A 24,295-nucleotide genomic window follows, 5' to 3' on the forward strand; every position below is an offset into this window, starting at 1 on the left:
AATGACAACCCACTCCAGTATTCTTGCCTGGGAAATCCCATGGACAGAGGAGTCTGGTAGGCTACAGTCCATGGGGTCACAAAGAGTTGGACACGACTGAGCAACTAAACAGCAACTGTTAACCATATAAATGACATTGAGGGGAAAGCAGTGCTATAACTGTGTGCGCTGCCGTGCTTAATCGCTCAGTTGTGTCCGACTCTTTGAGACCCCATGGACTGTAGTCCGCCAGACTCCTCTCTCCATGGGGAGTCTCCAGGCAAGAATACTGGAGCGCGTTGCCATGCCCTCCTCCATGGGATCTTCCCAAACCAGGGATCGAACCCAGGTCTCCCACATTGCAGGCAGATTCTTTATAGCTTCAAAAAAACTTTTCTGGTGAATTCACAGTTTAAGTATTTTAAAAATGGGGGACTTTCTTCATGGTCCAGTGGCTAAGAATCCATGTTGCCAATTCAGGGGGTCTGGGTTTGATCCCTGGTCAGGGAACTAGATTTGACATGCCACAACTAAGATCTGGCACAGCCAAATAAATAGATAAATATTTTAAAAATGAAACCATATAAATAAAGCCACCATAGGTAGGTGAAAATTGGTGTAATCTCAGATGGAAACCTTCCTAAGTATGACTTCAAAATCAGAAGCTATGATAAAAAAGACTAATAAAAACTCACTATTATAAGTAAATAAATAAATTCTATTACATTAAAACAAACAATTTCGTTCTGTCCAAAGACACCATCCAGTCATTAGAGAGTGAAAAGACAAGCCAGAGAGTAGGAGAATACATGTGCACAACGTGTAACAGCAAAGGCCAGTACCCAGAATGTATTTTAAAACCGCCATAAATAAGAAAAAGAAAACTACTTTTCAATGGCCACAGTACCTGAACAGGCACGTCACTAAAAGGGAAATTCAAGTGGCCAATGAATAAATAAAAATGTTCAGTCTCCTGGTGTCCAAGAAAACATAAAGTAAAACACCAATGTGTTATCCGTACATACCAAAGTGTTGGCAACACCAAGTGTTGGTGAGGATGTAAACTGTATGAAGAGGTTCTTAGAAATCAATAAAACACAAACACCACGTAAGACGCTAAGCCCTATTCCTGAGTAGTAATGGGAGACAGGTGTGCTGAGAACTGGGCGCAATACGAAACTGATCCGGAAGCAGCAGCAGTTAGGTGCAGCAGCCTTGCTGTCTTCTACTGGGTGTCTTCTACCTACACTCACATCCCGCGAAACGTGACAATCGCTGCAGACGTCACTTACAGTGAGTACCAGAACTGCTGGAGCTCTGAGGCAGCCGCAGAAAGGTGCAAAAAGCTTTCTATTGTGATTACCAAACCCTGTAATCTGCACCTTTAATCTGCAAGCCGGCTATTTCCACCACACCTGTGAAGAAAATGCATCCTCCCCAAGAGAAGGTAATTTCTTCAACACTAAGTAGACCCTTAGGGCTTCCCTGGTGGCTTAGCAATAAAGAATCTGTCTGCAAAGCAGGAGACTAGGGTTCGATCCCTGGGTCAGGAAGATCCCCTGTAGGAGGAAATGGCAACCCAACCAGTATTCTTGTCTGGAAATCCCAACGACAGAGGAGCCTGGTGGGCTACAGTCCATGGGGTCACAAAAGTGTCAAACACAACTGAGCGGCTAAACAACAACAACAAAACTAGACCCTCAGGGAGCAGGCTGCAATTTACACACGCAGTTATCACAGTCTAAAACCAAAGCCACATCTCCAGATGCCTTTAAATCATTCTCCAGATCAGAAGTTTGTATTATTCCTGGAGAGAAATCTGATCTCTATATAACTTGTCTGAAAGTGAAACTACTGCAGTTAACATGATTTATAAAGTACCTATTTTTCTAATGAATCATCAAATTTCTTTCCTTTCCTACAAACTGTCTGAAAGGAGGCTGATAAGTCTTAAATGCAAAATAGGTTCTCATATTTAACTAAGATCTTACATCCTAACAAAAAAATAAATCAACCTTTAAATGTCTGTTCTCCTTGTGATATCAATAACCCCATCTGAATTCCACCTTTTCCTTCCCATTAAACAGGACCATGATAAGCAAAGTGAATTTTTTTTTTTAAATGTGTAAGTCAACAGGAGACAAAAACATTGGAGCAAAAAGTACTTTTATGATGTTCTTTACAAATCTAAAATTGAAATTTCCTTAAGATATAACCTTCATAATTTGGTTTATATCAGCATACCTTGGAGATATTGTGGGTTTGGTTCCAGACCATCACAATAAAGTGATGAACACAATAAAATCACAGAAATTTTTGTTTTCCAGCACATAAAAAAGTTATGTTTAGGCTATACTATAGTCTTCTAAGTATGCAATAACATTATGTTTAAAAAAATAGTTACATAACAATTTTTAAAAAGCTTCTTGATAAAACGTGCTCTACATCATCCAAGCCTACAGCAAGTCATTATCTTTTTGCTGGTGGAGAGACTCAAACAGAAGCAGCAGGGAGAGAATCTCATGAGATGCTCCAGGTTTGGATTCAGTATAGAACCTTTCAAGAATTAAAGCTCTGTCCAATTGCTTTAAGGTACTCCATGATCACAATCAGCAATGTCTGCCCCGTTCATTCATTCATATGTATGTAATGAGCGACCACCAGGATCCTGTTCCCGCTCTGTGCTAAGTCCCAACAAAACAGTAAGACAATTCCAGTCCTCAAGGAGATCCAAATCTACCCAAGGAAACGTGTGTCATTCACTAAACAAATATTTACTGAGTGCCTAGCTGGAGTCTCCTCTTGGCCTGGAGACTCCATGACTAATAGTCAATAAAATGACCACAGAATGGTAAACAATGAGAACTGTACTGATTATAACCCCGAGTAAATGACTGCATGCAAGTTCAGTCATGTCTGACTCTTTGTGTGACCCCATGGACTGACCCCCAGCCTCCTCTGTTCATGGGATTCTCCAGGCAAGAATACTGGAGTGGGTTGCCATTTCCTTCTCCAGGGTATCTTCCCAACCCAGGGATTGAACCCCGTGTCTCCTGCATTGGCTGGTGAGTTCTTTACCAATGAGCCACCAGGGAAGCTTGAGTAAATGATTACTAGTGTTTTAACGAGTTGTACTGGGACCTGAGTCAGGTATACGAAATCCCGTCACTATATAGGGTTTTTTTTTTTTTTTAATAGGGTTTTAAGAAGCAAACAAATAAAAAACAATTATGAAGCTCCAATACTTTGGCCACCTGATGTGAAGAACCAACTCACTGGAAAAGACCCTGATGCTGGGAAAGATTGAAAGCAGGAGGACAAGGGGACAACAGAGGATGAAATGGTTGGATGGCATCATCGACTCAAAGGACATGAGTTTGAGAAAACCTGGGAGATCGTGAAGGCAGGGAAGCCTGGCATGCTGCAGTCCATGGGGTCGCAAAGAGTCGGACATGGCTGAGGGACTGAAAAAGAACAAATACAAAACAACAGGGCCTGGGTTCCAAATGGGGAGATCTGGATAAAGTCCTGGAAAATGGAACCAGAATCCAGGAGCCTAGCAAGTCCTTGATATTTTGCAGGATGTGTTCTTTCAGGAAAAGGTGCCAGTCTGCTGAAAAACTGACCTATGAAATTGGACAGGATCCCACTGAAAGGAATGGAGTAGGGAAGTCCTGTTGACCACTTGATACCAGCGAGGGGGCCTCAGAACAGATGCCAGCTCACATTGCATGATTCTGAAGGAAGGACCCACATTCTGAGTCAAGGTCCCAAACTCTAACCAGTTCCATGGAGCTTGACAACATTTTGGTTACCAATGTTTTGCAGGGGACTACAGATGGCCACAGTCCCTTATTTGGGGTATGGGATAAAGAAATAAGCCCCTGTATTGAATATAATGACTGTAATAAGGTATAACGACAGTAGTAACTTTGCGGGCATTTCTATATACATATACTTCATCTACTTTTTAAGCCTTATGAGAATCATACATATTGAACCTGTAACTATAAAGTATTTAAGAGAAATTGACAGAATGTATAAATGGTATTGTTTGTGGGATTTCATTGGTTAAATTTATAAAACTATTCAAAGAGCAAGTGAAATGAGTGCTTTTTATTTTCAACACCAGTATTACTAGATTTACAAATGAATCTACAAGATTTCACCTATGGGTGATGTCATGCATGTGTGCTCAGTCATGCATGCTAAATCTTATCCAACTCTTTGTGAACCCATGGGCTGTAGCCTGCCAGGCTCCTCTGTCTATGGGATTTCCCAGGCAAGAATACTGGAGTAAGTTGCCACTGCCTCCTCCAAGGGATCTTCCCAACCCAGGGATCAAGCCAGCGTCTATTCATTGGCAGGCAGATTTTTACCACTGAGCCGCCTGGGAAGCCCTGTGGGTGATGCCATGACCTTCCAATGCATCACATCAGGAAGTAAGGGCCTCTAATAACAGAAATTTGTCTAGCTTTAAACCAACTTTTCTCCTCTTTCATTGTTTGGCTAATATTCCTTAATTCAACATATTTCCAAGCAGGCTAACTTCTTCCAAACGCTATGGAAGCTCAGCAAATATAAACTAGACAAGCCAAGCTCTGTGTCATCCAAAGGTCTTGCTCAAAATTTTCAAGCAGGGTTTGCTTGTGACTCAGAATATACACACTAAAATGTCATTTAGTCTCCCACTCTTCAGAGCACATTTCAAATACCAACCTCCTTTTGAAACCAACTTCCATACCACAACAGTGCACGCACCACATGGATCTCTCTGAATCTGAATTCACTTACACTTTAAGCTTCAACACGTTCCAAAGCAAAGAGATGTTCAGATCTTGTAAATCTTACCCACACCACTTCACAAAAGTCTGCCCTATTGCAAGAATGCATGTTCAAGAAAGAGGTTAAGACTCTTGAAGAAATGCTAAAATTAAATCCAGAGAAGGTTCTAGCCCAAAGAAATGCTTCACACAATACTGACAAGTTGAAAATCTTCAGCCATTGATGTTTGGTAAAGAACCTCACTGCTGTTTAATTATCCAAGGTCATTTCCACTTGCCTCCATCAAACTTTCTCCAAATCAGAGCCCTTGTTGTCAGTTCACTCAATAAAAAAACATATGACCTGACTCTGTGAGCTCAGGAAGGGCACCAAGCTTCCTGGAAAGGACTTCTCTTTCTCTCCCCTGTGATGCCAATTCTTTCGACGTCATCCCAGATTCACAATGTTCCAGCCAGTGTATCTTCTTACAAAGGTATCAGAGACGAGGATCCATTTTTATTCAAAATACCCTGACACCAAATGTGTGGGTTTTTCTTTCCACCCAACAACCAATTCCCTAATTCTCCAATACCAACTGAGTGTCTTACAATTGAGTTCTGACACTGGCTACCTAAAGCTGGCATCAGACTCCACAGGTTTCAAGGCTCCATCCCATAAGACTGCCCAGACTTCAGATACCAGGCACAAGTATGGAGTCTCCAGGTTACCCACACCTCTGTCTGACTTGGCTATTGGGGACTGAACAAATATTCACAACCTAAGAGTGAAGAGTTATGTTTTATTCAGTGGGAATTTTTAGGACTTAAGCCTGGGAGGCAGCATCTCAAGTAAGCCTAAGAGGACTGCTCCAAGGAGGGGAGGGGGAAGAGTCAGATTAAACAAAAGTTTTGCAACAAAGAGCAGGTAGTCAGAACATCAAAAGATTGTGCTTAACTGAGTCCAATTCTTTGTGACACCATGGACTGTAGCCTGCCACACTCCTCTGTCCATGGGATTTCCCAGAGAAGAATACTGGAATGAGTTATCATTTCCTTCTCCAGGAGATCTTCCAGACCCAGGGATCAAACTCACATCTCCTGTGTCGGCAGGGAAATTCTTTACGCCTGTGCCACCCGGGAAGCCCCTACTGACAACGGGTACAAACTATCCAATAGGCTTAATTCCCCTTCTTGATTTCACCTGGAAAGGACACATTGGTTCAGCTTCTTCATTTTCCATAAAAGTAGAGGCCCAGAAGGGTTAAGTGATTCTCCCAAGATCACAAAGCAGAGGCAGATTGAAATCTAAAACTGCTGTGCCCCAGGGTTACAGGACCATTCAATATGAAAGGATGCTTGTGTTTCTAGTTAAATAGGAAGAAAGATACTGTTTGCAAACACAGCAAGTTGCCCCGAGGCTGTCAGCTACTACTGGGGACTAGGGAGAGGTTCAACCCCAACACAAGAAGCAGGAAATACCCTGGAAAAGCAAACCGGATGAAAGAGGAGAAAAGGATGGAGAAATGGAGGTAACAGTAGTTAACCCTGTGTGCATGCATGCTCAGACATGTCCGACTGTTTGTGACCCCATGGACTGTAGCCTGCTAGGCTCCTCCGTCCATGGAATTCTCCAGGCAAGAATATTGGAGTGGATAGCCATTCCCTTCTCCAGGGGATCTTTCTGACCCAGGGATCGAACCTGGGTCTCCTGCACTGCAGGCAGATTCTTTACCTTCTGAGACACCAGGGGAACCTTCACCCAAGGCTCTGCCCCTTCCTTAACCTGCAAATTGTCCTGGGTCTTGCCTTCTCAGAGAGACATGACCTCATCCCAGTAGCTTTCGGTTAAATGCTTGGCCCTCCCTCTCTGTTCCTCCTATGGACCCACGCATTCTCCCCTGCCTCACACCCACCTTTCTCACTGCCCCAAATACCCTCAAGAGACCTCAGTGAGCAAACCAATAGCCTCATCAAAGAAAGAACATGTCATGCTGTCCATAGAGCTTTTTGTCCTTGGAGAAGTAAATTAAATAAGTCCAATAATATTTGTTCTTTAACAGTCTATGCCAGTCTTCTGATATCACAGTCCTTATTTTGATGACAAGCTTCCAAGAATTTTTCAATTACGGCAATTTCAGCTGATTTCCATTCCCAAAGAACCTCCACCTAAATCTACCAAGGAGAATAGATACACCATATTTCTTTAAAATATGCGTGTCTGGCAACTCAAAAGGGTACCATCTGGTTCGCATAATTTCTGCATGAAATTATGCAGTTTCTGAAAAGCCTATACAACTTATATGAGCCACTCCTGCTGCAACAGAAGCCAAAACATTCCATGGCTATTGTACAAATCGACTCAGGTTAACTGAGGCTGAAACTGGCCATGGTCCTTATAATGATCAACACCCTGAGAACGCAGCTCACCAATTAAAATATACATATTTAATCAATGTCATACTAGAGAGGAAAGATAAACATGGAAATGACATCATCCTCAAGAATCATTTTTGAGCCCTGGGAATAGTAAGTAGAGAACTGGCAAGACAAGCAATTGGGACTCTTTCAAAATGAAGCAAAGGAGAAGGCAAAATGAAGTCGGAATAATTAAAACAAGAAGGGAGCAATCATGGAGAGGAGGGAACCCAGTGAGGGGAATCAGTACGGTTTCCCTGGTGAGGAATCACAGTGAGACGCAAAACACCTAACAACCTGTACCCCATCCTAGTAAAAACATCTAGGTCATTCCTTGTCAGCAGTGTAAACTCTGGATAGAGGAGTCCATAGGTGTGTGACAGCCAGTGACCTTGGGGTACTCAAGTCTCCTGAATTACAAAGTAAGAATGTATTCCAGCGCAGGACTCTACCCAGGTCACCAGGATGAACCAGACTTGTTAAGTGACTGGAGAACCTCCAAAAACACACAAGCCAATTGCAGATGCAGACAAAACGTTTTCAGCTTTCCATCCAGGGCTTCAGGAATGCTCACACCAGCATATGCAAATTCCCTAGACGTAGAGCTCAGAACAGAGGTTGGCAAACATTTTCTGTGAAGGACCAGAGAGTATATCTCAGGCTTTGCGCTCTATGTTGTCCCGTCACTACTATTTGATTCTGCATTGTGCCATAGACATATGAGCATGGAAATGAGCTGGGGTGTGTATGCCAATAAAACTTTATTTACAGACTGAAATTTTAATCATATGTCATTATCATGTGTCATTAAAAATGTAAAAATCATTCTCAGCTCACAGGTTATACAAAAAAATAGACGATGGGCTGTCTTGGACCCATGGGCCAATTTACCAACTTCTGACTGAGAACTGCTATTCAATAGAGGCTAAACAAGTGACACATGGTTCAAATGAAAGATAAAGACACCCTGAATTTATGCAAAGATTGAAAATCATGAGAAAGAGAGGCTATCAAGGAGATGAAATGAGATGCTGCCTCTAAAAATCCTTTGCACAGTACTCAGCACCTCTACAAAAAAAAAGCTAATTAGCATCATTATTATACTCATGGAATGATGCGTTGATTGACTGCAAAACATTCTTCCTGGATATGAAGACAACATTTCCTGGATGAGAAGAAGTTCAGACTCCTAATTTATGGAAGTCAAAGCTCCAAATAAGGTAGATACCAGAGACGAACATAAAATACAAAAACAGAATATTTTAATTTGGTGCAACACCCCAGGTATTCACCTATTGGGAGCTCAGTCGCTCAGTCGTGTCTGACTCTTTATGACCCCATGGACTGTAGCCCGCCAGGCTCCTCTGTCCATGGGATTTCCCAGGTAAGAATACTGGAGTGGGTTGTTATTTCCTCCTCCAGAGGATCTTCCAGGCTCAGGGGTCTAACTTGCATCTTCTGCATTGACAGATGGATCGTTTACCACTGTACCACTTGGGAGTCTCCATTTTCTATAAAAGTTGTGAGCCTGAATTCATGAGAAAAGAATGCAAGCACCAACAGTCATTCAGTCTCAATAGGCATTTCTAAAGACTTCCATGAGAGCCGGCCTGCCTGGGTTGTATAAGAGGTAGCCACTGACCAAGCCTGCCTCCACTTCTGCTTGCTGTCTCTAACCCTTACTCCATGACAAAGACAGTGGCCAGATGTGGATGGTCAGATAGCTTCTATCTCCCCCTGCCCAGCCCTGGCCCCGACCAGCACCAAACAGACAGTGGCAGAGGCAGCAGCAGGTGACAAGGAAGACGGTGGATGGCTGCCAGCCTGTGTGGTGGACCATGGCACTGGGCATTGCCATTAAGAAGTCAGCAAAAATGGATGAACAAGCTCAAAGGTGGTGGATGAAATGTGTTGGTGGCCCAGACTTCTTTATTGCTGATGAAGCAACAGGAAAACCTTCATATGTTGAGGAAAAAAAAAAAAAGGTGGCACATCAGAATTTCCCTGGTGGTACAGTGGCTAAGAGTCTGCGCTTCCAATGCAGGGGGCCCAAGTTCGATCCCTGGTCAAGGAACTAGACCCTACATGCTCCAACTAAAAAAAAAATCCCACAGGCCACAACTAAAGATCCCAAGTGCTGCAACTAAGACCTGGTATGGCCAAGTAAATAAATATGCAAAAATAAATATTAAAAAGGTGGCCAATCTGCCATGGCATAGTTGAAGACTGGTACTTCATGGAAAGCTTTATGGAGCAAATGATCTTTAACAGCAGAACCTGAAGACCATTTTTTTGGACTGAATCTCCACTGAATACTCCAGACAACAGGAAATACACTGTTGAAATAATGTTCTAGGCTTGTACATTCCTGGGCAGGCCATTCTCGCCTAAGCTGCATCCTAGACCTCAAGAGAAGCAGGAGAACGGTCTGTCTATTGGTACAATACCAGACAGTGGAATCAGTATCACTCAGGTCATCCCTGTGACTGAAGGGCATGTGACTGTCAGCTATATTAAGCACACACTCCAAACACAGGATGAAATAGAACATATGGTATTCAGCAATTGCTGGGAGATGGAAACAGAGGAATCCCTCAGAGCAATCCTGGGAAACTTCAAAGAACACTATAGCTACTCCTGCCCAGATTTAGTAAAAGAACTTAACAAGTATGAACAGATGGATCAAAGTGGATTAAACAGTACACTAGAATCAATGCTATCTCAAAGAATTTTCCATTAGTGTTGCTTTTGTTTTGTTAACCTTTTGGATATCTCATTATACAGCAATTTTTTAATTTGTATTTTATTTATTTATTGGCTACACTGGGTCTTCATTGCTGAACAGGTTCTTTTCTCTAGTTGCAGAGAGCAGGGGCTACACTCTAGTTGTGGTGTGCAGGCTTCTCATTACGGTGGCTTCTCTTGTTGCGGAGCATGGGCTCCAGGCACATGGGCTTCAGTAATTGTGGCACTCAGCCTTAGCTGCCCCACAGCTTATGGAATCTTCCCAGACCAGGAATCAAACCCATGTCCCCTGCATTGGCAGGCAGATTCTTAACCGCTGGACCACCAAAGAGGTCCAGGTGTTGTTACCGAGGGAGTCTTAGGACCTGAATTTTCTTTTCATCTAGAGTTGCTAATTCAGGCTTTACTCAACTTATCTCAGAAGTTATAGATGAAGGCATTGACAACTGTCCTACTGATGTCAGACGTCTTCTCTACAAGAAGATTGTCCTCTCTGGAGGTTCAACCATATTCAAGGACTTTGCACATCACTTGCAAATAGATTTGAAAAGAACCATAGATGCCAGGCTGAAATTAAGGGAGGAACTGAGTAGTGACAGATTGAAGCCAAAATTTATCAATGTACAAATCATTACACCCAAAACGCAGTGACAGGCAGTTCGGTTTGGAGGATCCATGCTGGTTTCCACATCAGAACTCTGCCACATATGTGCATCCTGTGTGTGCATGCTCACTCGCGTCTGCCTCTTTGCGAACCCCCTGGATTGCAGTCCACCAGGCTCCTGTGTCCATGGAATTTTTCAGGCAAGAATACTGAAAATAAATTAATTAATTTAAAAAAAAGAATGGAGGCTATATGTATACCTATGGCTGATTCATGTTGATGTATGGTAGAAACCAATGCAATAGTGTAAAGCAATTATCCTTCAATTAGAAATAAATAAATAAAAATAAAGACACTTTTCAAAGATATATTAAAAAAAAAAAAAAGGATACTGGAGTGGATTGCTACATCCTTCTCCAGGAGATCTTCCCCACCCAGGAATCGAACCTGCATCTCCTATGCCTCCTGCAACTCCTGCATTGCAGGCAGATTCTTTACCCTCTCTGCCACCAGGGAAGCACCATACCCACTTGTACTCCTTCAAAATAAATCTGGGCCTCCATCCACTATTTCCCAGGAAAGAAAGCCACTGTTGAAAATCAAGAGAAATAAATGTGAATTATTGGCCTTGGGCTTCCAAGTGTCTAAGTCTTCACTGCTGCTGCTGCTGCTCAGTCGCTTTAGTCTGACTCTGTGTGACCCCATGGACTGTAGCCCACCAGGCTCCTCTGTCCATGGGATTCTCTAGGCAAGAATACTGGAGTGGGTTGTCATTTCCTTTTCCAGGGGATCTTCCCAACCCAGGGATCGAACCCGAGTCTCCTGCATTGCAAGCAGATTCTTTACTGCTGAGCCACCAAGGAAGCCCCAAGTCTTTGCTGCTGCTAAGTCGCTTCAGTCATGTCCGACTCTGTGCGACCCCATAAACAGCAGCCCACCAGGCTCCCCCGTTCCTGGGATTCTCCAGGCAAGAACAGTGAAGTGGGTTGCCACGTCCTTCTCCAGTGCATGAAAGTGAAAAGTGAAAGTGAAGTCGCTCAGTCATGTCTGACTCTTAGCGACCCTATGGACTGCAGCCTACCAGGTTCCTCTGTCCATGGGATTTTCCAGGCAAGAGTACTGCAGTGGGTTGCCACTGCCTTCTCCAAAGTCTTTGCTATTTATTGCCAAATTAGGGCATTGTATAGGTTGTTTCACTCTGAAATTTCTACATTACATGCTAAATGCTAACACTGTGCCTAGTCCTAAATATCATTCCATCATACTGAGAACTCAGCCCTTGAAGAGATATGACCACAAGGTTTAAATGAAAACTCTGTCTTTTCTTGGAAAAAGTGCTTGATCTAAGATGTCAATTTGAAGGGATCCAAGATTAAAAAAAAATTCAATATTGGTTAATTTTGTTAAACAAATTTAACAAGTTATTGGGTTGGCCAAAAACTTTGTTCAGGGACATCATACAGAAAAACTCAAATGAACTTTTTGGCTAACCCAATACATAAGATTAATCAAAATCTTTCTTAAGATACATAACTTTGACTTATGAGATGCCAAGGTTCAATGAAAACATCGGGGAAGGGGTCCTATCTACCTTAGACTATTCTAGAAACCATCTATTCTTTCATCCTCTTCTCAGATTAGTCCCAAGTAGGTCAAAGCACTCGCTCCCCCTCATTTCTTGCCAACGTTCTCACAGTCACGTGAGGCTGCCCACTCACTTCTCAGCCTGCCTTCTGCTGCTCTGTCTGCTCAGCACTGATGAATTCGTATCTGGACTTGACAGCTCTCTGCCCTCATGCCTGATCATTCCACAGTTCCCACATCAAGACAGCCAAGTTCCATCAAAGAGTCTAACACAATAGCACATGGGCAAACACTCAGCCTGGTTCCATCCAATCTGCCTTCCAACAAGGTTTCCAGGAAACATCCAGAACAAAAAGCCAAGAGCTGTCTCTACAGAGACCATATTCATCTCCTAAGCAAGTTCCTGGCCACACCACAAGTGACCAAGAATTATCCTTCTACTATTCAAACTTGAGGAGAAGTTAACCTGCAGATAAACCATGTGTGCTAGTTGACCATTTGGCGGTGCACCATGTAAATTCATCACACATGCTTCTTCCGGCCCCGCACAGCTCTTTTAAAATTTAAATGAATTGCCAATATTTCAAAACCAGGAAATTCCATTTTTTAAAAATCTGGATTTTGAACATTTCTCCCCCCTCCCCGTCAAATCAAGAGCATCCAGGCAAACAATAGGTTGGAGTTCAACAGAAGGAGGTTATCCAGGTTCCAATTCTCAAAACCTGCTGCATGTTCATTCAATATTAGCAGATGGTTCCAGTAGTGTTCAAAAGACTTAGAATTCCACAAGGGACAAACTGGGCAAGAAAGACCAGACAGTCAGACCCTCTAAGAAAGGATTTGATTTGGGTAACTCAAAGGACCTCTGCTTCAGGGAAGATGGAATAGATACACTTTCTCTATTCCTCCCACAAATTACAACCAAAATCCTTGGCATTATATGTAACACAAACCCAGGAAGGCCCAAGCAGGTAGAGAAAAGGAGGTACACTGAGTAGGCACCTCAGGGCCCAAGAAATGACACAGTAGTGAGCTTCCATTTTCTTATTCTTTCATAATCCAAGACTTGGAGCTGAAGAAGCGGCAGTCTAGAAATACCAACAGATACAGGAAAACAGACAAATAAACTCAATAAAGGCCTGCTCTCTCTAGTCGAAGGACCAGGGAAGGGGCAGTCTAGCAACACAGAAATTACTAGACAATATCTAAACTATTAGAAATTACTAGATAATACCCACATCCCCAATGGCTCAGCAGTTAAAGAATCCTCTGGCAATACAGGAGACACAGGAGATACGGATTTGATCCCTGGGTCGGGAAGATGCTCTGGAGAAAGAAATGAAAACCCACTCCAGTATTCTTGCCCGGGAAATCCCATGGACAGAGGAGCCTGGTGGGCTACAGTCCAAAGGGGCGCAAAGAGTTGGATACAACTGAGCGACTGAGCATGCACACACTCTACTCCAGCTTTACTAAACACCATAGAAAGAACTGTGACCCCATCCCCACTGACACGGTAAAGGATGAGTGGAATGCAGGAACTTGCATCTTTGTCACATTATTACAAGATGACCCAGCACCCCCCAATTCCCTCTTTCCCTGGGTGGTGCCAGAGAAAGCCAAGCAGGGAGTCCCTACCAGGCGATAACAAGCTCTACCCAGCTCCTCCCTCCCCTTCAGTGTCAGCTGAGACCACATCGGGGAGCCTGGACCTCCACTCCACAGCAGTACTAAGGAGCCCACTCACCCTTCTTGCGGGCGAGGAGGCCAGAGGAGGCCTTGTAGGAAGTCAGGGCTCCTGCCACCGCCCAGCAGTAATGAGGCCACCCCTCCCATGGGTGTGAGTTGAGGCCACGTGGGGAACACCAACAAGGCACGTCTATCCATCTCGGCCAGAGGGCTATCAGCAGAAGCTTAGTGAGGCACCAGAATGCCCACTCCCACACAGCAGTAAGGAGGCACGAACCTCAAATGTCAACAGTCTAAGTGAGAAGCCTGGACACTAACCCCACTGGGAAGTAACAAGGCAATGCCACCACCTTCCCCTGCCAGAGCAGCGGAAAAGAAAGCCAGTAAAAACAGACAATTTAAATGAGATCTAGAGTCTCATAAAATAATACTGAAAGGCCCGAGGTTCTATTTAAAAAATCCCGCCATCATGAGGGTATGGCCAAGATGGTGGAGTAGGATGACCCTGAGCCCACCTACCATGGGTACACCAAAACTATAACTATTTACAGAGCAACTATGGATGAGAATGACCCGAAGACTAGAAAAAAAGGTGTTCCACAACAAGAGATGTAAAGAAGGAACCACAGTGAGACAAGTAGGAGGGGCAGAGACATGGTGTAGTCAAGATCATACCCCCAGCTAGACATCCACAAACAGGAGGATATTTACAATTGCAGAGATTCTACCCTAGGAGTAATGGAAACAGTGACAGACTTTATTTTCTTAGGCCCCCAAATCACTACAAATGGTGACTTCTGCCATGAAATTAAAAGACACTTGCTCCTTGGAAGAAAAGCTATGATGAACCTAGACAATGTATTAAAAAGCAAAGATATCATATTGCCAACTAAGGTCCATATAGTCAAAGCTATGGTTTTTCCAGCAGTCATGTACATATGTAAGAGTTGGGCCATAAAGAAGGCTAAGCACTGAAGAATTGATGCTTTTGAACTGCAGTGCTAGAGAAGACTCTTGAGAGAGTCCTTTGGACAGCAACGAGATCAAACCAGTCCATCCTAAAGGAAATCAACCCCGAAAATTCACTGGAAGGACTGATGCTGAAGCTAAAGCTCCAATACTTTGGCCACCTGATGCAAAGAGCCAACTCAATGGACATGAGTTTGAGCAAAGTCTGGGAGATAGTGAAGGACAGGGGAATTTGCTATGCCGTGGTCCATGGCGTTACAAAGAGTTGGACACAACTGAACAACTGAACAATGACAAAATAGCCACAATAAGTAGGTAAATGTTAAAAAGATATAAATATGAAGTCAAAATTACTAAATGTGAAGTGAGGGGGAGTAGAAATGCAAGATTGTTAAAATGCATTCAAGCTTAAGAGGTTATCAACTTAATCATGTATATATATGCTGTTATATATAAATCTCAGCTGGTAAAGAATCCACCTGCAACGTGGGATACCTGGGTTCAATCCTGGGTTGGGAAGATCCCCTAGAGAAGGGAACAGCTACCCACTCCAGTATTCTTGCCTGGAGAATTCCATGGACTACATTCCATGGACTGTATAATCCATGGGGTTGCAAAGAGTCAGACACAACTGAGTGATTTTCACGTCACATATATAGACCTCAGGATAACAAAACCTACAATAAACACAAACACAAAAAAAAGAAAAGGGACTCCAAAATAGATTTAAAGCATAGACTGTAATAAGAGATAAAGAAGGGCATAACAGAATGATAAAAGGATCAATCCAACAAGAAGATACAACACACACACATGTACATATGTATATGTTCATACATCAAATGAATGAAATACATCAAAATTAGTGAAATGCAACTAACGCAGTGCTGAGAGGAAAATACATAGCACTCACTGCATACGTTAGAAGAAAGGTCTCCAATCAATAATCTGCTTCCCTTAAGAATCTATAAAAAGCAAGTAAAAGGAAGGAAATAATAAAACAAGAGCAGAAGTCAATGAAATTGAAAAAGCGAAACAATGGAGAAATTTAACAACCTGGTTCTCTGAAAAGATCAATATAACCGACAAACCTCTAGTAAGACTGACAGAGAAAAGGGGAGAAGGTATGGAATCACCAGTATCAAAAATCAACTCTATACACATTTAACAAGGGAGTTGATAATGATTAAGAGAAGAATACTACATATAATTCTCCACACATAAATCTGATAACCCTAAATGAAATGGATTGATTCCTTACAAAAATCACAAACTAATGAAATCCTCAAATGAGACATCTCCAAGCCCAGATGGTTTTACTGGAAAATTCTACTAAATGTTTAAAAAAGAATTAACACAAGTTTTGTGTAATTTCTTCCAGAAAACAGAAGAGTGAGCACTTCCCAATTCATTTTATTAAAGCAGTATTACCTGACAATGAAATTAGACACAGTGCAAAAAAATAAAGACCAATATTTCGTACAGAAACAAAAATCCATGACAAACCATTAGCTGATTCACATCATACAGAAACCAACATAACCCTGTAAAGCAATTATCCCCCAAGTTTAAATATATCTTTAAAATAAAAATACATGGGATTAGAAAGGAAACCATCTGTACGGAATATAGTCATCAAAATATCAAAATATTTATGATACTTTTTTTTTTTTAAGTTAAGCAACGTGGGCTTCCCTGGTGGCTGAGTGGTAAAGAATCCTCCTACCAATGCAGGAGACACGGATTCTATCCCTCATCTAGGAGGATCCCACATACCTTGGAGCAACCAGGCCCCTGTGCCACAACTATTGAGCCTGTGCTCTAGAGCCCGGGAGCTGCAGCTACTGAAGCCGGAGCGCCCTGGAGCCCTGGTCCACAAGAGAAGCCACCTGAGTGAGAAGCTCATGCATCGCAGCTAGAGAGTAGCCCCAGCTCGCCTCAACCAGAGAAAAGCCCCTGCACAGCAACAAAGACCCAGCACAGCCAAAAGTAAATAAATAAATTATTTTAAAAATATTTTTTAAAAGTTACGCAACGTGATAGAGAGGGCAGATGCCATTTGAATTGCATGGTCAGGAAGACATTTCTGACAAAGTGGCCTTTAATCTGTGCTATGATCTAAACGACAATAAGGAAACACTTTGCAAAGATCTAGAGGAAAGGCATGCTAGGCTGAGGGAACAGCTCTGGCAAAGGCCCAAAGAAAAGAAGACTTCAGCACATTAAAGCAGCAAAGAGAGGCCGGTGTGGCTCAATGGCAGCGGGAGAAGGAAGGGAGTGGCCAGGCTATGAGGCTTCACAGGCCAGAGGAGGAAGCTGGGGTTTTATTCTAAACACAGCTGGACGCCACTGAAGCACTGAAGACTTGTGAGCAGTCTACATTACATTCACAGAACGACAGGGTCTGAGATTCCTTTTCAGAAGAGCATCCAGGTCACTGTGGGTCAATGGATTGTACCTGGTAGGAAGCTGCTAGGTCCCAAAGTTCTAGAAATTGGTGAGAAGGCTCCAGCAACCATGTGGGCAAGAGGTGACAGTCAGGAGAAGGACAGTAGAAGCAGAGCCAGAAAGAGATGAATGGAAGAGGGATGTATTTTGAAAATAAAACCAAGAGTTATTAGCATTTTCTGATGAATTAGGGATGAGAGGAAGAAAGCAATCAAAGATGAATCTTGTTTTTGTCTTATTTTGCTTGAGCAGTTGAACACATGTTGGTACAACTGACTTAAATGGGAACCACCAGCAGAAAAACAGGTTGGGGTGGAGAAAATTAAGAGTTCAGGTTTGAACATCTTAAGTCTGACAGCCTTTTAAATATCCAAGAAGTGAGGTGCTGTAGGCAGTTAGACTTAGAAGTCTGTTATGGGTCTGTGATCAGGAGGAGCGTCTAGGCCAGAAACATAATTTAGAGAGTCATCAATGTATAGATCATTTCTAAATCCATGAGGCTGGATAAAACACCTTGGCAGAGTTCGAGGTTGAGAAAAAGAGGAGCTATTCCAAGCCAGAGCCCTGAGGCACTCCAGGATTTAGGGCTCAAGGGAACAAGAAGGAGCCATTAACGGAGATCTGAAGCAACAGCCAAAAGCCAGAGGAAAACCACACAAGTGTAGAAGGGGTTGTAAGCAGAGAACGGTACACTGGGCCAAAGGCTGCCGAGTGTCAGCTGGGGAAGTGACCCTCAGACTCAGCAACCCAGACAAGGTGGTCTCTGCCCATGAGCAAGGAGGAACACAGATTCAGATGAGGACATATGACTCAGATATCAGGTTCATTGGTAGGGAGTACCCAAGCTATGTGGCCTGAAATAGCAGCAGCTTCTACCACTGATGGATGAGTCGATCTGGCAAAAGCACTTGGTGATGTCAGTGCTTGAGAAAGACTTAGCCAAATGCCGGTGGGAAAGACACTACCACCCAATGAATGACAAAGTCAGAAGGAAGGCCACTGGGCTCGGGAAGGTCACTGCTGCTGGTGCTGTGGTAAAAACAAGTGGGGATGAGCCGGGGAATTGCAAGGGAAGAGCTCATGAAAAAGGCATCTCACAGAAGAACTCAAATAGTTAGAACTGCAGCAATGTCTTCCCAATTCCAAACTGGATTCCTCCAGATTCTTTCCCCCAATTTAACACTTTTCCAGGTTTCTAGTGAAAAGTAAGGGCTTCCCTTATAGCTCAGTTGGTAAAAAAAAATCTGCCTGAAACACAAGAGACCAAAATCTAGCTATCCTCACTTGGCTGATGTAGAATCTCCAGAATACATTCACCTATTATTTTGTCAAATAAAGTCGTGTATCGGTTATGCTTATTGTCAGTTTCATTTTCTGGGTGAAGTATGCCAACAATAGCAACCTCCAAATACATAAGATACACACACACACCCCACTTAATTTTGGAAAATATAATTTATAGTCAGTTTTTTAATAAAGTTGAAAATTTAATCTGAAACAAATAGTATATACATACACACACACAAAAATCCCCTTTTAAATGCATTTTTAATTAAATCCTAAGAGATAGCCTAAATTATATTTACTTTAGAGAAAAGGCATCAGTGGTAAGAAATGCTTGAATTATACTGTGTTCTTCAGAGATTAAAAAATTAAAACCAATTTAGTTTCAGCACCTACTCTAGCATCCCAAGTTAAAAATATATGGTTAACACATAGACCCAATGATTAATTTATCAAACAGTCTATGTGGAAAGGAGCAAGCAAGTTTCAGCTTAACACATTTTCTGATGCACCTACATAAAAAACAAAGAATCATAATGGACTTTGCAAAGTGCATTTTTATCTTTCTCTCTAATGAGAAAGTGAAACAAGAGACATTCACTGCCTCCCTAGAGATTCTCATAATTTACAAAGAATATCCTTCTCTATAGTGTTTACCCATAAATGGCCACCCTGTGCATTTAGTCATTACAGAGAGAATGTCTTGGCCCCTTAGGACCACTCATCATGTTTCTGATTCAGGCATCAAAAGGGAAAGAGGGGGAAGTTACCAAAAAAAAAGCTTTGTTAGGAGCTCCCCACACCCTATTGTGTTTCTGGGTCACGTGATAGAACACTGCTACGGAAGGGTAAAAACAAGGAAATTTAACAAGAAGGGTCATCACCCCTCTTGTGTCCTCACTAGTTGATTAGTTTGGGGCAAGAAGAACAAGAGGAAAGAATAAAATCAGGCTTTCATGGGATGGGGAACCAGGCTCTCAGAAGTGCAGAAAGGGAACAAATATAGCTATTAGAACAGTGTCCATATCACAGTAAGCACAGATGTGGCCTAGGCATCCTGCAACAAAAATAAAATGCTGTCAAGAAAATTACTATGAAGTGAACATAATTAATACAAATCAATGAGCGGTGACATATAATTATTATGAGTTACATTTTTATTGGTCAGGCATGCCACTTAACAAGAAACCACAATGACCTTTCTAAGCTATTTGTGTATGTGTGTTTGTCACTCAGTCCAACTCTTTGCAACCCCATGGACTGTAGCCCACAAGGCTCCTCTGTCCATGTAATTCTCCAGGCAAGAATACTAAAGTGGGTTGCCATTCCCTTCTCCAGGGACTATTCCCCACCCAGGAATCAAACCCAGGTCTACCTGCATTGCAGGCAGATTCTTTACCATCTGAGCCACTGGGGAAGCCCAAGTTATTTGTATTTATCTCTAGTAACTCAAACTGCATCCCTACCAGTAGAAGAGTAAATCTCTCTACTAAAAAAAAAAAAACAAAACAAAAAAAAACCTTTTCAAGAGAAAAAAGTATTTAATTATGATCTTGGGACACTTGGGTTATAATCCCAAATGTTGAAGGAAAGGATTAATTAAATTTTATTATTAACTCAACTTGTACTCTTCTCATTTTAGTTGATTTCTTCCTCTTTCCTTTTAGCCTCCATGTGCTGCCAAAACGATGCATAATCCCTGGGATTTAGAGTTCTTCATTCTCTGTAAAGTAAGGGGACTTTTTTTTTCCTGCAGAGATAGGTAAGGTATCGAGAAAGCCAGAGCACTTAACCAGGAAGTTGTAAGTTATTTCACCTTTTCTATCATTGAGAAAAATCATCTCAATTTGTCAAGGTCTTGGTTCCCTTATTTGTAAAAGGTCCACTTTATAATCTTTATCTTTCTCTGAAATACTTTAAGCAAATTACTTAACAATTTCAGAACTGAGATATATTAGATATAAAGAGAGATATAGTTAGTTACCTACTTTCTTGAGATATAATTTATATACCATACAATTCACAACTTAAAGTATATAATTCAATGGTTTTTCTAGTATATTTACAGAGTTGTATGATCATCACAAGAAGTTTTAAAACAGGAACATAGCTTCTAAGGGCTTCCCTGGTGGCTCAGCGGTAAAGAATCAGCCTGCCAATGCAGGAGACCTGGGTTCCATCCCTGGGTCAGGAAGATCCCCTGGAGGAGGAAATGACAACCCACTCCAGTATTCTTGCCTGGGAAATTCCATTGACAGAGGTGCCTAGAGGGCTACAGTCCAGGGGGTTGCAAAGAGTCAGACATGACTGAGCATGCACGCATACAGCTTCTAAATCCTCTAATTCACTATACAGATGGGTTAAATCATGTTTCCCAGGTCACAGATCTGGTCAGTGGCACAGCCAGGCCTGGATCCCTGGGAATTATTAAGCCATTGACATCATCCCAGTCTCCCTTTCCCCAGCCCTGGGAAAGTTCTATGTGAATTAAAACCTGCTGTTAAAATGTTGCCTGGGAAGAACATCTGGCACGTTTTATGATCATGCTCCCTCTTATTTTATTAAGCCTGGTCTAATTTCTCCACCAAATCTGTCCCACTGCAAGATTTCTTAGAAAGACTTTCAAAACAGATAAAAACGTATCTATTAGGCACTTTGACCACAAAATGTGATTTGCGAAGCCCAGAGAGAATCTGTGATGTCTTTCTTTTCAGATAAAGTCACAAAAAGGTTTTAGTTCATGCAAAAGGACTAAATTAGACCCTCTGCTCATTTCCTTTTTTAATGGACTGATGATGAGTAGTTAAACTAAACGATCTCATCTTTAGCATATTATTTACCAATGTCAATAACTTCCTGGGATTTCAACCATTCACTCTGGTTAGTGGTCAGAAACCAATTTCAATCCTCTTAGGGCTGTGTCCTGTTCATCTCTGAGATTTGCTCCCATGAAGTCTATTCTCAATAAAAGAATATCTTTCAAAAGAGGTTAGGACCCTGCAGAGGATGAGATGGTTGGATGACATCACCAACTCAATGGATGTGAATTTGAGCAAACTCTGGGAGGTGGTGAAGGACAGGGAAGCCTAGCAAGCTGCAATCCATGGGGTGGCAAAGAGGCAGACACGACTGAGCAACTAAGCTAAGAAAGCTCCTGTAGCAAGCCTAGCTAGCTAGTGATTAAGCCGACACTGCCCTGACCACAGAAGCAGTAGGCCTCCGGGCTGCCCACCCCTCAGTACTGAGCTCACGGCAGACTTGCTAACTGCTCCCACCTTTTATTTTATTTTTACTTTCTGGCTGCATCGCATGTGGGATCTTAGTTCCCCTACCAGACATCAAACCCACACCCCCTATTCTGGAAGTGCAGAGTCATAACCCTTATACCACCAGGGAAGTCCCTGCTCCCACCTTTAAATGCACCCACTTCTTAGGTTTCCATGATACTCCTCTCTCCTCCATTCTACTAGTTCTTCCCTTCTTGTGCTTCTCCACCCCCACGCTTTCACTTATCCAATAAATATTTATTGAGTGGTCACTGCTTATCAAGTCCCGGCCTAAACACTGTCCCTAAATGTGGGTGCTCCCTACAGTTTATGAGTATAACTCCCTGTGCATTTTTTGACTTCCATTTGCACTTATATTTTTAAATCTCCATTGAGGCTGGAAATTCCCTCAAGTCTATAGCTCCAATCTGGATCTCACCCACTGGCTCCCAGGCCAGAGTCATCTGAGTATCTCACGGATTTTTCAAAGTGCCCAAAGCCAGCCTGCAGTGACCCCACCATCTCCCTGGTCACCTAACTGGCCCCTCATCCGGGACTCCTCATTACCCCAATAGTACCACCAACCACCCAGCATCCCCAGCTGGACACTGCGCACCACCCAGTTTCTTCATGGAAGGGATGTGAGTGAGAGAACGGGCAGCACTTTTCAACATGAGACAGACAGAACGGAATCCTCTGATTCCAGCTGCTTTTCAGGGACCGATGTGTGAAAGAGGCAAGAGAAGACCTCATCAGAAGAGTGAATTCTGAATGAAATCTGTCCAAGAGACCCAGAAGTGCCGGTGTAGGGTTGATTTTACAATGTGAGTTCTGCCATGGCTGGGAGACTGAAATCTTAGAATAGGAATTTGCTTGTCAGTAGACACCCACACCCACACACACACCAATCACATGCCCGTTTGCCTGTCTTCTTGTTTCCTCTGCTCAGAACACCTATCCTTTCCACCCACACCCTCCACCACAATTCCTTCTCATATTTAATTTTCAAATGACGCGACTCTTCCTCCGGGAAGTTCTCCCTGATGCCCCTATTTTATTATCTGCCATCCACTGTGCGTGGAGGTGTGTCCAACACTATATGTTTACGCGTCTGTCTCAGTGTCTTCCCACAAAACTGGCAGCTCTTAGAGAACAGGAGCCTGGTGCCCAGGCCCGGGCCGACACCGGGAAGACTATGCGGGAGGAAGGACGAGCGTAGACAGCCCAGCCCGGAGCTGCGGGCAGTCAGGCAGGCGGGGTCCACCTCCAGGCCGGGAGCGCCAAGTACACAGCATCCCCGGATCCGCCGACGCCCGCGCGGCTGCCCAGGAGTGGCAGGACGTGCCCCGGGGGGTCTCCCAACCAAGAGGTGGGAGACTCGAGGGAGGCCCTGCCGGCCCTGCACCCTCTGTGGTCCTCCTCCCGGCGCGGGTCCGGGAAGAGAGGCACGGAGCAGAGCCTCCAGGCCTCGAGACGCCGTCTCTGCTCGCCAGAGCCCCTGCGGCCCGCCACCTCTGGTCTCCCCTCCGCAGAACCTCTGGGAATTTCAGTGGCTGAGGATGGAGCAGGGGGGCCGGGGGCTGGCAAGAAGGAGGCGCCAAGAAGCGGAGGAGAGCCGGCGGCCCCTCACTCCACCCCCGCGCCCGCTTAGGCGGGAAGAAATCGAGCCCTAAAAGAGGCCCCTAAGGGCGCCGGAGTCTCAGAGGCCCCGGAGCCTCGAGGGGACCGCGGCTCCCCTAGCCCTCCTCCCTCCCTCCTCCGTGCGTCCCTACCTGGCTGGCTTTGTGGAACTGCTTTTTCAGCCCCGCCACAGACATCGCGACGGCGCGGCGGCCGGGGCTGCTGGTCCCTGGACTCGGCCGGGTTACTCGGCCGCGATGCGCAGGGGGAGCGGGCGCCGGGGCCGGTCCCCGTGCGGCTGGGCTCCGCCGGGCCGGCCTCCCACGGCCACGGCCACGGCCACAGCCGCTGTCACACGCGCACACACGCGCGCACGCCGATGGCAACACTGCGTTCCAAAGCCCCAGCGCAGCCCATTGGCCAAGCCGCGGAGATATGCAAATGAAGCCGCTGGGGCCGCCCACGCTTCATTGTTGCGTGGAGACCCGGGAGGACTGGAGCTGCTGCGAAAATGGGCCTGCGAAGCTGGGCGGCATAGGGATGTCCCCGGGTCCGGAGAGCAGAGCCATACAGGGCTGTTTGCAGGGCGTGGGACCGGATGCCTCTGGCCATAGGACTGCCCTGGATGGGACGGAGGAATCAACTCTCTATGCTTTGGGCAATATCGCAGCTCTCAGGGGCATTTTTGGTAGGTTTCTGTTTTTAAAAAGGAACACACCCCCCATAATACAGGCTTCCCTGGTGGCTCAGATGGTAAAGAATCTGCAATGCAGGAGCCCCGTAATACGCCTTGTTGTTCAGTCGCTCAGTTGTGTCCGGCTGCAGCACACCAGGCTTCCCTGTCCACCATCTCCTGGAGCCTGCTCAAATTCATGTCCATTGAGTCGGTGATGCCATCCAATCAACTCGTCCTCTGTCGTCCCCTTCTC

General features: G+C 44.0%; 1 protein-coding gene and 1 pseudogene across 6 annotated transcripts in view; one reads left to right on the forward strand and one right to left on the reverse strand.

Moving 5' to 3' along the window:
* The window catches only part of SH3GL3 (SH3 domain containing GRB2 like 3, endophilin A3), a 107,185-nt gene extending 83,245 nt beyond the window's left edge, over positions 1-23,940 (reverse strand). For 5 of the 6 annotated variants that reach the window (XM_043921949.1, XM_043921944.1, XM_043921946.1 and 2 more), the window contains exon 1: positions 23,519-23,940. In XM_043921949.1, coding sequence (XP_043777884.1) covers positions 23,519-23,563 — 45 coding nt within the window. In that variant the 5' untranslated portion in view covers positions 23,564-23,940. The remainder of the gene's footprint in view (positions 1-23,518) is intronic. The other variant, XM_043921947.1, reaches the window with a different exon arrangement.
* Positions 1,119-23,397, forward strand: LOC122707002 (annotated as a pseudogene).
* Positions 23,941-24,295: the final 355 nt, after the last annotated feature.

The sequence above is a fragment of the Cervus elaphus genome, chromosome 13, assembly GCF_910594005.1.
Source record: "Cervus elaphus chromosome 13, mCerEla1.1, whole genome shotgun sequence".
Classification (NCBI taxonomy): Eukaryota; Metazoa; Chordata; class Mammalia; order Artiodactyla; family Cervidae; genus Cervus; species Cervus elaphus.